The 14,656-nt window shown below is 44.5% G+C and overlaps 2 protein-coding genes across 2 annotated transcripts in view; both read right to left on the bottom strand.

The window, feature by feature from the left end:
- The window catches only part of LAMTOR5 (late endosomal/lysosomal adaptor, MAPK and MTOR activator 5), a 345,493-nt gene that overhangs the window by 301,086 nt on the left and 29,751 nt on the right, over positions 1 to 14,656 (bottom strand). The gene's annotated exons all lie outside the window — the stretch shown is intronic.
- Positions 11,760 to 14,656, bottom strand: part of LOC309546118 (G-protein coupled receptor 37-like 1) — a 55,713-nt gene continuing 52,816 nt past the window's right edge. Inside the window, exon 2 of the mRNA XM_082245649.1 lies at positions 11,760 to 12,924. Within this exon, the coding sequence (XP_082101775.1) occupies positions 12,154 to 12,924 (771 nt within the window). The 3' untranslated portion in view covers positions 11,760 to 12,153. The remainder of the gene's footprint in view (positions 12,925 to 14,656) is intronic.

Genomic DNA, 14,656 nt, shown 5'->3' with positions numbered 1-14,656 from the left:
CCAATAGCCCCTACGTTAATCTGGCCCTGAGGAGGAGGACGAGGTAGCCAACACTGCTTCTTTTCACAAATTTTAAATAAGGGTACACCCCAAAAGAGTGAGAAAGAGCAAAAATGGAACAATGGGTGGGTAAGGTCGGTATCCATTGCTATTCTGCACAAGGTACAGAAAAGTCCCGTGGGATCCATGCCTGGTTCATTTTAATGAACGTGAGCTTGTCCACATTGTCTCTGGACAGGCGGCTGCGCTTGTCTGTTATAACGCCCCCAGGCGTGCTAAATACCCATTCAGATAATACACTGGCTGAAGGGCACGCCAGCACCTCCAAGGCGTAAAGGGCAAGCTCAGGCCATGTGCCCAATTTGGAGACCCAGAAGTTGAAGGGGGAAGACCCGTCATTCACTACATGTAGGCGTGTGCACACATACTGCTCCCCCATGTTGGTAAAATGCTGCCTCCTGCTAAGACGTTCCATCTGAGCTGCTGGTGCTGCTGTTTGTTGTGGCATGCTGACAAAGCTTTTCCACATTTCGGCCATGCTAACCCTGCCTTCTGAGGTGCTGGCGGTGCCCCGGTTGCGTTGGCGACCTCCTCCTCCTCCTCCTCTGCCTTGTGCTTCCACTGTGGCCCCGCTGTCAGATGGGAATGCCAGCAGCATCGCGTCTACCAGCGTGCGCTTGTACTCACGCATCTTGCGATCGCGCTCCAGTGAGTGAATTAAGGACGGTACGTTGTCCTTGTAACGGGGATCCAGCAGCGTGGCCACCCAGTAATCAGCACAAGTTAGAATGTGGGCAACTCGGCGGTCGTTGTGGAGACACTGCAGCATGTAATCGCTCATGTGTGCCAGGCTGCCCAGAGGCAACGAAAGGCTGTCCTCTGTGGGAGGTGTATCGTCCGTGTCCTCTGTATCCCCCCAGCCATGCACCAGTGATGGCCATGAGCTGGCCTGGGTGCCACCCTGCTGTGAACATGGTTCCATCTCCTCCTCCAGCTCCTCCTCCTCCTCATCCTCCAGAACTGTGCCCCTGCTGGACAATTGTGTCCCTGGCGTTTGTGTGTGCAGGAACCCACCCTCGGAGCCCCTTGCGAATGACTGCCCTGAAAGCCTTGGAAATGTTACCTCTTCATCCTCCTCCTCCTCCTCATCCTGTGCCACATCCTCTTCCATCATCGCCCGAATTGTTTTTTCAAGGAGGCATAGAAGTGGGATAGTTAAGCTGAGAACGGCATCATCGCCACTGGCCATGTTGGTGGAGTACTCAAAACAGCGCAACAAGGCACACAGGTCTCGCATGGAGGCCCAGTTATTGGTGGTGAAGTGGTGCTGTTCCGCAGAGCGACTCACGCGTGCGTGCTGCAGCTGAAACTCCACTATGGCCTGCTGCTGCTCGCACAGTCTTTGCAGCATTTGCAAGGTGGAGTTCCACCTTGTGGGCACGTCACATATGAGGCGGTGAGCAGGAAGGCCGAAGTTACGCTGCAGCGCTGACAGGCGAGCAGCAGCAGGGTGAGAACGCCGAAAGTGCGCACAGACGGCCCGCACTTTCTGCAGCAGCTCTGACATATCGGGGAAGTTTTTAAGGAACCTCTGCACCACCAAATTCAGCACATGCGCCAGGCAAGGGATGTGCGTCAAACCGGCTAGGCCCAGAGCTGCTATGAGATTTCGCCCGTTATCGCACACCACCAGGCCAGGCTTGAGGCTCGCTGGCAGCAACCACTCATTTGTCTGCTGTTCCATGCTCCTCCACAACTCCTGCGCGGTGTGTGGTTTGTCCCCCAAACAGGCAAGTTGTAAAACTGCCTGCTGTCGTTTACCCCTGGCCGTGCTGAAGTTGGTGGTGAAGGTGTTACGCTGTCCGGATGAGGAGGCGGTAGAGGATGAGGAAGCAGAGTAGGAGGAGTTAGGAACAGGAGGCAAACTGAAGCGCCCTGCAATCCTCGGTGGTGGAAGGACATGCGCCAAATTGCTATCCGCCTCAGGCCCATCCGCCACTGCATTTACCCAGTGTGCCGTTAGGGAGATATAACGCCCCTGACCGTGCTTATTGGTCCACGTATCGGTAGTTCGGTGGACCTTGGCACAGATGGCGTTGCGCAGTGCACACCTGATTTTTTCCCCCACTTGGTTGTGCAGGGAAGGGATGGCTTGCCTGGAAAAGTAGTGGCGGCTGGGCACGACGTACTGTGGGACAGCCACCGACATAAGGTTTTTAAAACTGTGCGTCTCCACCAGACGGAATGACAGCATTTCAAAGGCCAATAATTTTGAAATGCTGGCATTCAGGGCCAGGAATCGCGGGTGGGTAGGGGGGTACTTCCTCTTCCTCTCAAGTGTTTGGGAGATGGAAATCTGAACGCTTCCACGGGACATTGTGGAGATGGTTGTTGGTGACCCAGGTGGTGGTGTTGCTGACAGATCGTCTGTTTGCGGGATGGCAGGTGCCGGTATCACTACAGATGTGGCTGGAGCGGCCGAGACTGCAGCAGAAGAGGAAGCAGGATGAGCCAGAGACGTTTCTTGGTTTTGAAGGTGTGTACTCCACTGCAGCTCGTGCTTTGCACTTAGATGCCTGATCATGCAGGTTGTGCTCAGGTTGAGAAGGTTTATGCCTCGCTTCAGGCTCTGATTGCACAGGGTGCAAACCACTCGTGTCCTGTCATCAGCACATTTTCTAAAGAACTTCCACGCAGAGAACTCCTTTGAGCTGACTTTGGTGCGCTCGTTCCCTTGCTGCGTTGGGCAGTAGCAGGCGTAGTGTCTAGGGCACGGCCGCTCCGCTTCTGCACCCTGCTCCCTCTTCTGCTGTGCTGGTGGCTCTGTGCGACCACCGCCTCTTCCTCCAAACTACTCAGGTCACCTGCATGACGTTCATTCCATGTGGGGTCGAGGACCTCATCGTCCTCCACATCATCTTCCACCCAGTCTTCACCCCTGCCCTCCTTGTCGGTCTCCACAATGCTGAACGTCGCAGCAGTTGGCACCTGCGTTTCGTCATCAACGGAGACGTGCTGCGATGGTCCTTGCATGTACTCATCTTGAGAAATAAGTGGTTGGGCATCGCTGCACTCAATCTCTTCCACTTCTGGGGCAGGGCTAGGTGGATGGCCCTGGGAAACCCTGCTGACAGAGTCATCAAAAAGAAGAAGAGACTGCTGTATGGCTTGGGGCTCAGACTGCTTGCCTGATTTGCAAGGGGGTGAGGTGAAAGACGGTTGGACATCGGCTGCAGGTGCCAACTCTGACCTTTCTGCAGTAGACTGGGTGGGAGACAATGTGAAGGAACTGGAGGCACTGTCAGCAGCAAACCAATCTACTATCGCCTCTGTGTTCTGGCCTCATCACTTCTAGAGGCGTATGATGCCCTACCAAATACTGATGCAGGTTCTGTCGCCTACTCACACTTGAGGAAGGTGTTTGACTTGTGCGTGTAGCTGGCACAGATCGACCACGTCCTCTCCTTGCAACAGGAGCTCTACCAGCAGCACCACGACCCAGGCCACGGCCCTTATTTGACGGTCTCCTCATATTTCTGTAATTTAAGATCTTGCCCTAGAAAGGTGTTTATTGAATAGCGGAACAAAACAACAACAGTATCGCACGGGTGTATCTCACAGTCAAATATGCAAACTATGCCGCAATTTAATGTTTTTTACACCAAAAGGGTGTATATTGAATAGCGGAATAGGATAAAAAACTGTGTATCTCACACGTACAAACACAGACTAGGCCCGATTAAATTTTTTTCTACCCTAAAGGGAGGATGAGGAAGAGGAGTAGGAGGAGTTGGGAACAGGAGGCAAACTGAAGCGCCCTGCAATCCTTGGCGGGGGAAGGAGATGCGCCAAACTAATTTAAAAGGTGTATCTCACACGTACCGATACAGACTATGCCGTAATTTAATTTTTTACACTCCAAAAGGGTGTATATTGAATAGCGGAATAGGAAAAATTTTATAATACAGTGTATCTCACACGTACAAACACAGACTAGGCCCTGATTACAATTTTTTGTACCCTAAAGGCAGGATGAGGAAGAGGAGTAGGAGGAGTTGGGAACAGGAGGCAAACTGAAGCGCCCTGCAATCCTTGGCGGGGGAAGGAGATGCGCCAAACAAATTTAAAAGGTGTATCTCACACGTACCGATACAGACTATGCCGTAATTGAATTTTTTACACTCCAAAAGGGTGTCTATTGAATAGCGGAATAGGAAAAATTTTATAATACGGTGTATCTCACATGTACAAACACAGACTAGGCCCCGCCTATTACAATTTTTTGTACCCTAAAGGCAGGATGAGGAAGAGGAGTAGGAGGAGCAGGCAGGAGGCAGACTGAAGCACCCTCAAAACCTCGGCAGTATGAGATGCACCCCAAAAATTGGAAAGGTGTATCTCACACATACCGACACAGACTATCCCGCAATTTAATTGATCCCCAAAGGTTTTTATTGAATAGCGGAATAGGAAATATGATCAAAAAAAGTGTATGTATCTCACACGTACAGAAGCACACTAGGCCCCAATTACTAATGTTTGTACCCCTAAAGGCAGGATGAGGAGTAGGAGGAGTATGGAACAGGCAGCACCCTCAAATCTTCAGAAGTATGAGATGAACCCCAAAAACTTGGAAAGGTGGATCTCACACGTACCGACACAGACTATCCCGCAATTTAATTGATCCCCAAAGGTTTTTATTGAATAGCGGAATAGGAAATATGATCAAAAAAAGTGTATGTATCTCACACGTACACAACCACACTAGGCCCCAATTACTATTGTTTGTACCCCTAAAAGGATGGATGAGGACTCGGAGTAGGAGGAGTATGGAACAGGCAGCACCCTCAAATCTTCAGAAGTATGAGATGAACCTCAAAAACTTGGAAAGGTGGATCTCACACGTACCGACACAGACTATCCCGCAATTTAATTGATCCCCAAAGGTTTTTATTGAATAGCGGAATAGGAAATATGATCAAAAAAAGTGTATGTATCTCACAATTACACAACCACACTAGGCCCCAATTACTATTGTTTGTACCCCTAAAAGGATGGATGAGGAGTAGGAGGATTATGGAACAGGCAGCACCCTCAAATCTTCAGAAGTATGAAATGAACCCCAAAAACTTGGAAAGGTTGATCTCACACGTACCGACACAGACTATCCCGCAATTTAATTGATCCCCAAAGGTTTTTATTGAATAGCGGAATAGGAAATATGATCAAAAAAAGTGTATGTATCTCACACGTACACAACCACACTAGGCCCCAACTACTATTGTTTGTACCCCTAAAAGGATGGATGAGGACTCGGAGTAGGAGGAGTATGGAACAGGCAGCACCCTCAAAAGTATGAGATTGTGTTCACTGTACCCCACAAAGATTGTGTTCACTGCACCCCAAAAGGATTTTGTTCACTGCACCCCACAAAGATTGTGTTCACTGCACCCCAAAAGGATTTCGTTCACTGCACCCCAAAAAGATTGTGTTCATTGCACCCCACAAAGATTGTGTTCACTGCACCCCAAAAGGATTTTGTTCACTGCACCCCAAAAAGATTGTGTTCACTGCACACCACAATGATTGTGTTCACTGCACCCCAAAAGGATTTTGTTCACTGCACCCCACAAAGATTGTGTTCACTGCACCCAAAAAATATTGTGTTCACTGCACCCCACAAAGATTGTGTTCACTGCACCCCACAAAGATTGTGTTCACTGCACCCCAAAAGGATTTTGTTCACTGCACCCCACAAAGATTGTGTTCACTGCACCCCAAAAGGATTTTGTTCACTGCACCCCACAAAGATTGTGTTCACTGTACCCCACAAAGATTGTGTTCACTGCACCCAAAAAAGATTGTGTTCACTGCACCCCACAAAGATTGTGTTCACTGCACCCCAAAAGGATTTTGTTCACTGCACCCCACAAAGATTGTGTTCACTGCACCCCAAAAGGATTTTGTTCACTGCACCCCAAAAAGATTGTGTTCACTGCACCCCACAAAGATTGTGTTCACTGCACCCCAAAAGGATTTCGTTCACTGCACCCCAAAAAGATTGTGTTCACTGCACCAAGATTGTGTTCACTGCACCCCAAAAAGATTGTGTTCACTGCACCCCAAAAAGATTGTGTTCACTGCAGCCCACACACAGCAAAATGGATGTGGATCACTGACACCTGCCTATCTCCTATTCCACACCACACAGCAATATCTATTGTAGTTTGTAGAACACACTTTCCCTAAAAATCAGCAAACTCTATACCCTAACAGGATTGATAAGAGATCGTAGATCGGGACTGAGTGCAGAGTGCAGACCCCACCCCACACAGCAATATCGATTGTAGTTTGTAGAACACACTTTCCCTAAAATTCAGTAGACTCTATCCCTAACAGGATTGATAAGAGATCGTAGATCGGGACTGAGTGCAGAGTGCAGACCCCACCCCACACAGCAATATCGATTGTAGTTTGTAGAACACACTTTCCCTAAAATTCAGCAGACTCTATCCCTAACAGGATTGATAAGAGATCGTAGATCAGGACTAAGTGCAGACCCCACACAGCAATATCGATTGTAGTTTGTAGAACACAATTTCCCTAAAAATCAGCAGCAGCCTCTCCCTAAAATGCCTACAACTCACCCTGCCTAAAACACTCGGACCTGTCCCTCAATTCTATCCGGACACAAATGTTTTTTTCCTGCCTGTCTGTCCCTAATCAGCAGCCAGCACGTTGATGTGTGCTCTCTCCCTGATCTAAGCAGCAGAATGACGCCGCTGCGGCGCTGCCTCGAACTTATAAAGACTTGGTCACATGCTTCAGACGGCCAATCACAGCTACTGATACATTTGCAGGCATGGCTGGGATGGCTTAGGCACACCAGTTAAACGCTTGTTGATTGGCTGTTGAAAGCCCGCCATGAAAAGCACGCCAAAGCATGCAAAACCCGGAAATAAAACGACCGAACACGGATTTTTACCCGAATATACAGTAAAGTGTCCGTGTCCGTGTTCGGGTAACAAAAATCCAATTATTCGGTACGAACACGAATAATACAGTCCGTGTTCGCTCAACACTAGTCATAAATGATTTAATTTATTTTAGTTCAACCAGCAGGTTGACTGCGGTGGTAGTAATCTGACAGTGGGGAGTCTTCCCTGCCGTCAGAATACAACGATCAGTGCTGCCTGCTATAGCAGTCATTTCATTAGAATCCGTCAGATTTTTAAATTTTACTTTGATTATGAAGGCATTTTCCTAATTTCCCAAGATGTCAAGGTTTAATATTAACAAGTTTGGCATGAGCTGAGTGTATTTATCTTTATAAATGCAACTATCTTGTGAATATAAAGCAAAATAGCATCAGAACAGATGTTTTTACATATTTATATTTTTGATTTGTATATTCTACATTCAGTGTTGCCTGAACTCTCTCTAAATTTCTCAGCAAACAATACATAGGTATTATAGAAAAATAGCCTAGGCTATATACAGCGCTTGCCGCAGAAAAACAATTAACTTAATGTATGTGAACAATGTTGAAAACTTATCTTATCTTATCTTATCAGTATAAGTGAAAATACAAATCAATTAAACACATGAAAATTAATAAAAAGTTCCAAGGAATTGATAAATAGATAAATAAGTCTTTTCCGGTGGTTTTCAATATATGAGAATAACATAAATGTAAAATTCAATAAATAAAGTCTTTTCAAGTGGTGATCAGGTGCAAAGTGCTTCGTGCTCAATAAATAAAAGTCCCTTTCGTGACGTGGATTCCTCTTTTCCTGTGGCTTGTGGTAGAAATAAATGGCTTACCAGAATTGTTGGGTCCTATGTGCTGTATAGCACTAGGACCTACAGCGCTTGGAGGCCGTTCAGGCTGGATTGGGGATCCCCTTTGTGGATGATCCTGGTGGGGTACAGGTTAGGTTCCTCCTTACCCGATCTCGATCCACCAGGATCATCCACAAAGGGGATCCCCAATCCGGCCTGAACGGCCTCCAAGCGCTGTAGGTCCTAGTGCTATACAGCACATAGGACCCAACAATTCTGGTAAGTCATTTATTTCTACTACAAGCCACAGGAAAAGAGGAATCCACGTCACGAAAGTCACAAACTTTTATTTATGGAGCACGAAGCACTTTGCATCTGATCACCACTTGAAAAGACTTTATTTATTGAATTTTACATTTATGTTATTCTCATATATTGATCACGACTGGAAAAAACTTATTTATCTATTTATCAATTCCTTGGGATTTTTTATTAATTTTCATGTGTTTAATTGATTTGTATTTTCACTTATACTGTAAAGATAAGTTTTCAACATTGTTCACATACATTAAGTTAATTGTTTTTCTGCGGCAAGCGCTGTATATAGCCTAGGCTATTTTTCTATCATCCATTTTAAATCTACAGCTGCTGCCACACAATATATATTTTTATATTTATATCTCACTAATTACACACATTTTTATATTTTTATCTTATATTTAAACAAAATCTTTTCCGAGGCGCGGGGAGATACACTAGTATAGTGTTATCTTTTTTCTATCCACATAGGTATTATACTAGCATGAATGTTTCATCCTATTAACACTAAAGTTACTTCACTTTTTACATTATGCTATATATACAAGGTGCACTATATAAACCATCTTGACAGTAGCTTTTTATTTTTTTATTTTTATAGACGGCTACAAGTAAAAATATGAGCTTGCCAAAATGGATCAGTCCTTAGTTACCGTACTTTGTCTTTCTTACTTTCATATTATTATGTATGATCCACCATACAATAGTACTTCTTTTTACTTTTTCCTTCTGAAACATATACATATACTGTGTGTATTATATATATATATATATATATATATATATATATATATATATATATATATATATAGTACACTCCTCACATTTTTGTAAATATTTCAGTTTATCTTTTCATGTGAAAAACAGTGTAAATTTGCTGTCTTCTCAAAATACCTCAACGCACAGCCATTAATGTTTAAAACCAAAGTGAGTATACCCCTAAGTGAAAATGTCCAAAACGGGTCTAAAGTGTCAATATTTTGTGTGGCCACCATCATTTTCCAGCACTGCCTTAACCCTTTTGGGCATGGAGTTCACCAGAGGTTCATAGGAGTCCTCTTCCACTCCTCCATAAGGACATCATGGGGCTGGTGGATGTTAGAGACACAGATGCTCAATAGGGTTTAAGTCTGGGAACATGCTTGGCCAGTCCATCACCTTTACCCTCAGATTTTTTAGCAAGGCAGTGTTTGTCTTGGAGGTGTGTTTAGGGCCGTTATCATGTTGGAATACTGCCCTGCGGCCCAGTCTCTGAAGGGAAGGGAGGGGATCATGTTCTGCTTCAGTATGTCACAGTACATGTTGGCATTCATGGTTCCCTCAATGAACTTTAGCTCCCCAGTGCCGGCAGCACTCATGCAGCCTCAGACGATGTTACTCCCACCACCATGCTTGACTGTAGGCAAGACACACTTGTCTTTGTACTCCTCACCTGGCTGTCACCACACACACTTGTCACTATCTGAACCAAATAAGTTTATCTTGGTCTCATCAGACCACAGGACATGGTTCCAGTAATCCATGTCCTTAGTCTGCTTGTCTTCAACAAACTGTTTGCAGGGTTTCTTGTGTATCATCTTTAGAAGAGGCTTCCCTCTGGGATGACAGCCATGCAGACCAATGTGATGCAGTGTGCGGCGTATGGTCTGAGCACTGACAGGCTGACCCCCCACCCCTTCAGCCTCTGCAGCAATGCTGGCAGCACTCATACTTCTGTTTCCCAAAGACAACCTCTGGATATGAGGCTGAGCACGTGCACTCAACTTCTTTGGTTGACCATGGTGAGGCCTGTTCTGAGTGGAACCTGTCCTGTTAAACCGCTGTATGGTCTTAGCCACCATGCTGCGGCTCAGTTTCAGGGTCTTGGCAATCTTCCTATATCCGAAGCCATCTTTATGTAGAGCAACAATTCTTTTTTTCAGATCCACAGAGAGTTCTTTGCCATGAGGTGCCATGTTGAACTTCCAAAGATCAGTATGAGAGAGTGAGAGTGATAACACCAAATATAACACATCTGCTTCCCATTCACACCTGAGACCTTGTAACACTAATGGGTCACATGACACTGGGGAGGGAAAATGGCTAATTCTGCCCAATTTGGACATTTTCACTTAGAGGTGTACTCACTTTTGTTACCAGCGATTTGGACATTAATGGCTGTGTGTTGAGTTATTTTAAGGGGACAGAAAATTGACTCTGTTATACAAGCTGTACACTCACTACTTTACATTGTAGCAAAGTGTCATTTCTTCAGTGTTGTCACATAAAAGATATAATACAATAATTTACAAAAATGTGAGGGGCGTGCTCACTTTTGTGAGATAATGTGTGTGTGTGTATATATATATATATATATATATATATATATATATATATATATATATATGTATATATACAGTATATATATGTGTGTGTGTGTGTGTGTGTGTGTGTGTATCAGTATATAATTTACAACTACATGATTAGAGATTTCCTTTTTTTTATACACTGTCTAAAAACATTAAAGGAACACTTTATAATCAGAGTAGCAGAGGGGGCTGTTAATTAGTTTCAGCTGCTTTGGTTTTAATGAAATTAACAGGTGTACTAGATGGGCAACAATGAGATGACCCCCAAAACGGGAATGATTTTATAGGTGGAGGCCACTGACATTTGTTTTCCCTACTTGTCTTTTCTGACATTTTTTTCACTAGTTTTGCATTTGGCTGCGGTCAGTGTCACTACTGGTAGCATGAGGAGATACCTGGACCCTATAGAGGTTGCACAGGCAGTCCAACTCCTCTAGCATGGCACATCAATATGTGCCATTGCAAGAAGGTTTGCTGTGTCTCCTAGCACAACACTTAAGAGCATGAAGGAGATTCCAGGAGACAGGCAGGTACTCTAGGAGAGCTGGACAGGGCCATAGAAGGTCCTTAACCCATCCGCAGGACCAGTATCTGCTTCTTTGTGTAAGGAGGAACAGGATGAGTACTGCCAGAGCCCTACAAAATTACCTCCAGCAGGCCACTGGTGTGAATGTCTCTGACCAATTAGAAACAGACTTTATGAGGGTTGCCTGAGGGCTCGACGTCCTCTAGTGGGCCCTGTGCTCACTGCCCAGCACCATGGAGCTCTATTGGCATTTGCCATTGAACACCAGAATTGGCAGGTCCGCCACTGGCGCCCTGTGCTTTTCACAGATGAGAGCAGGTTCACCCTGAGCACATGTGCCAGACATAGAGAATGTTATGTTGCCTGTAACATTGTCCAGCATGACCTGTTTGGTGGTGGGTCAGTAATGGTCTGGGGAGGCATATCCTGGAGGGATGCACAGACCTCTACAAGCTAGACAATGACACCCTGACTGCCATTAGGTATCAGGATAAAATACCTGGACCCATTGTCAGACCCAGGAGTAACTCAGTGGGTCCTGAGTTACTCCTGGTGCACAAAAAATACCCGGCCTCATGTGGAGAGAGTATGCAGCCAGTTCCTGGAGGATGAAGGTATTGATACCATTGAATGGTCCCCACGCTCGTCTGAGCTAAATCCAATAGAACATCTCTGGGACATTATGTTTCGGTCCATCCTCCAGGTTGCACCTCAGTCTGTTCAGGAGCTCAATGATGCCCTGGGCCAGATCTGGGAGGAAATACCCCAGGACACCACCTGTCATCTCATTAGGAGCAAGCCCCAACATTGTCAAGCATGCATACAAGCATGAGTGGGCCATACAAACTACTGAGTACCATTTTGAGCTGCTGCAATGAAATTTCAGTAAAACTGACTAGCCTGCCGCATTATTTTTCCACTCTGATTTTAAGGATGTCTTTGAATTCAGCCCTCTGTAGGTTGATCATTTTCATTTCCATCAAGCGATGTGGCATCCTTTCCTTCCTAACACATTACCCAGTCCATATCAGTAAAGATATCCGACATTATATTTTTCCCCATTGAGATCTGATGTGTTTTCAAAGTGTTCCTTTAATTTTTCTGAACAGTGTATTTTGGGCAATTTCAAGTCAGTAATGAGTGAACTCTGATACAAATTCTTATACCTTCTTTCATCTATTAACAGGGTGTTCCAAGCTGTAATTCGGAATCATTTGTACAGTTAGGGATAGTTAATTGTTCCGGTTTGCCAGCAATTTCCTCAGCCTTATGTACAGATCCTAGTTTAGGCTCACCATCACAACAACAGCAGCAGCAATCCAGGAACGCCTGTCCTAATGGTTTAGAAATGCACAAGAGTAAAATAGGTGTAACTGCACACTTTAAAAATAAGAAAAATTGAGTGATAAGCATTACAAGATTATGAGGGACATCAAAGCTAGTGTAGCTAAACAAGATGTTTGTAACATTTTCGGGCAAAATGCATATGCTATACACAATAGCTAAACCTGCCACTATCCAACTTAGCTGGCATTGGCTCTGAACATTTTTTATGTTCTTTGTGCTTCCGACAATTCTCAGAGTTACTAGTAATGAAGTCATTGTAAAAAAAAGTGGCAGGCAGAAGTAGCAGCCCAGAAACCACCACATACGAGCATGCTTATAAGTAAGAACCAGGGAGTACAAAACTGGAGAGAGTTCAGAGGATGGGTCCATGATACAAGAGTCAACAATCAGGCCAGATGTTGGAGAACGCTCCTGGTGGAGTTGCCACAGAAAAATTTCTGGAAGAGCAAGTGTTAATGAACCAATCCAGATAACAGATATCTTTCCTAATATAGACTGACACTTCTCCTCTGGCTTTGAGGAAAATTGAGAAGATGTTATTGACTGGAAACGATCAATACCCAGAGCACAAAGAGAGAACGTTGAGACTCCAAATGAAGAAACCTGTGAAAAGAAGCAAAAAACATGAGCATGCTGAAAAAATATACCAAGGATGTATTTTTAAACAAATTCCTCTAGCTATCTGTCTTATGAAACTGCATGTACTCTCACTTTGTGTAAATGGGGGCAAATACAAACGGTATTAGGCTAGTCTATCCAGATCAAATGTTTTTCATTCACACAAAATAGAATGCACCGGGAAGATACAGCATTATGGCCATGAGATGTAGCCGACAATCATTGTAAAAAGGTATTCATTTCCTATGGTCATCAGCTCTATCTGGGGGCCATTTTTTGCTTTTTTGCACACGTTTAAAAAAATCATATTAGCTCTGAAAATTAGATAAAATTCCCCAAACAACATATATTTTCTGAAAGCAGAATCCCTGTAGAATAAGGCCTCATGCACACTTGGCATTTAGCCCGAAGTGCCTAAAGTGAATGCCTTAAGCACAACCTCATGCATCAGGGCTAAATGGCCAATGTGGATCAGGCCTAAAATGCTGATAGTTCCAATTTTATATATTATGTTATATATTAGTGTAAAGATTTATAAAGCACATTTTTTTGTAAAAAAAATACATTTAAGTTAAAGTGATTCTAAAGAAAAGTATAATAATAAAAAATAATAATAAAAAAACAGGTTTTACTTACCTGCTCTCTGCAATAGTTTTGCACAAATCAGCCCCGATCCTCTTTTTTATGGCTCCCTTGCCGGAGGTCCTGACACTCCCCCCCCCCCACCAAATGCCCCCAATAGCAAGCCTCTTGTTATGGGGGCACTCAAGCAGGCTAGCTCCTGAGCGGCGCTCTGTGTATTCACTCACATGCAGAGCGCAGCTTGACTCGCCCCTGCTTATTGGCTAACAGGCTGTGATTAACACACAGAGTGCAGTTTGGCCCTGCCCCGCTCATTGGCTATCAGGCTATAAATGGCAGCAACAGGAGTCAATGGCTCCCACTGCTGTGTGAGCCAATGATTAGAGAGAGACCCGGGAGGTCAAATGCCTTTGCTGGATCGAGATGGGGCTCAGGTAAGTATAAGGAGGGCTGAGGGGGAGCTGCACCCAGCAAGTTTTTTTAACAATTGCATGAGTCTTTAGAACCACTTTAATTTTAGGGCACAGAAAAATATAAAAGATGAGGTTGTGCTGAGTAAAAATAGATACACAATATGTCAAGCATGCACACATGAAACAACAATGAACTTCAGTTTTCCTATGGGTGATGCTTTAGTTTTCAATAAGTTTTTATTGAGAAAAAGAAAAATGAACAAGGAAATTCAGTATCAAAACAACATCTGACACAGCAGTAGAGAGACAGTTACACTACCTCGCTGCATGAACAAAGAACAATTTGTGCCTGTTAAACAGTGCTGGGCGCGTACTATAGAACCTTATCAATGACCGACCAGGTAAAGCCGCAAGCATAAGATGAGGAATCCTCACCCCGCTATGGCAGCATGATACATTACTAGAACTACAGTATCGTGAGTACAACAGAAGGCAAAAGAAAACATATAAAACAAAAAACATAGAGGAATAAGGACAGAATGACTCTACTCAAATAATCAGTTGCAGGTAAATTCTAACAACGAAAGTAAAAAACACAGTTTAAATTTCCAACCTCTGAGAGCGTCATACACATAGTTGACATCCTGGGTCCCCAGCACCCGACAAAGGTTGCAAAACATTGGGGAACCAGGACGGGCAACCAATTAGAAAGGGTATCGGAT

This window comes from Pelophylax lessonae (genome assembly GCF_965119305.1).
Source record: "Pelophylax lessonae genome assembly, chromosome: 2".
NCBI classification, from domain to species: domain Eukaryota; kingdom Metazoa; phylum Chordata; class Amphibia; order Anura; family Ranidae; genus Pelophylax; species Pelophylax lessonae.
Note: the sequence above shows the minus strand (reverse complement) of the source record. Positions and strands in the feature narration are given on the sequence as shown.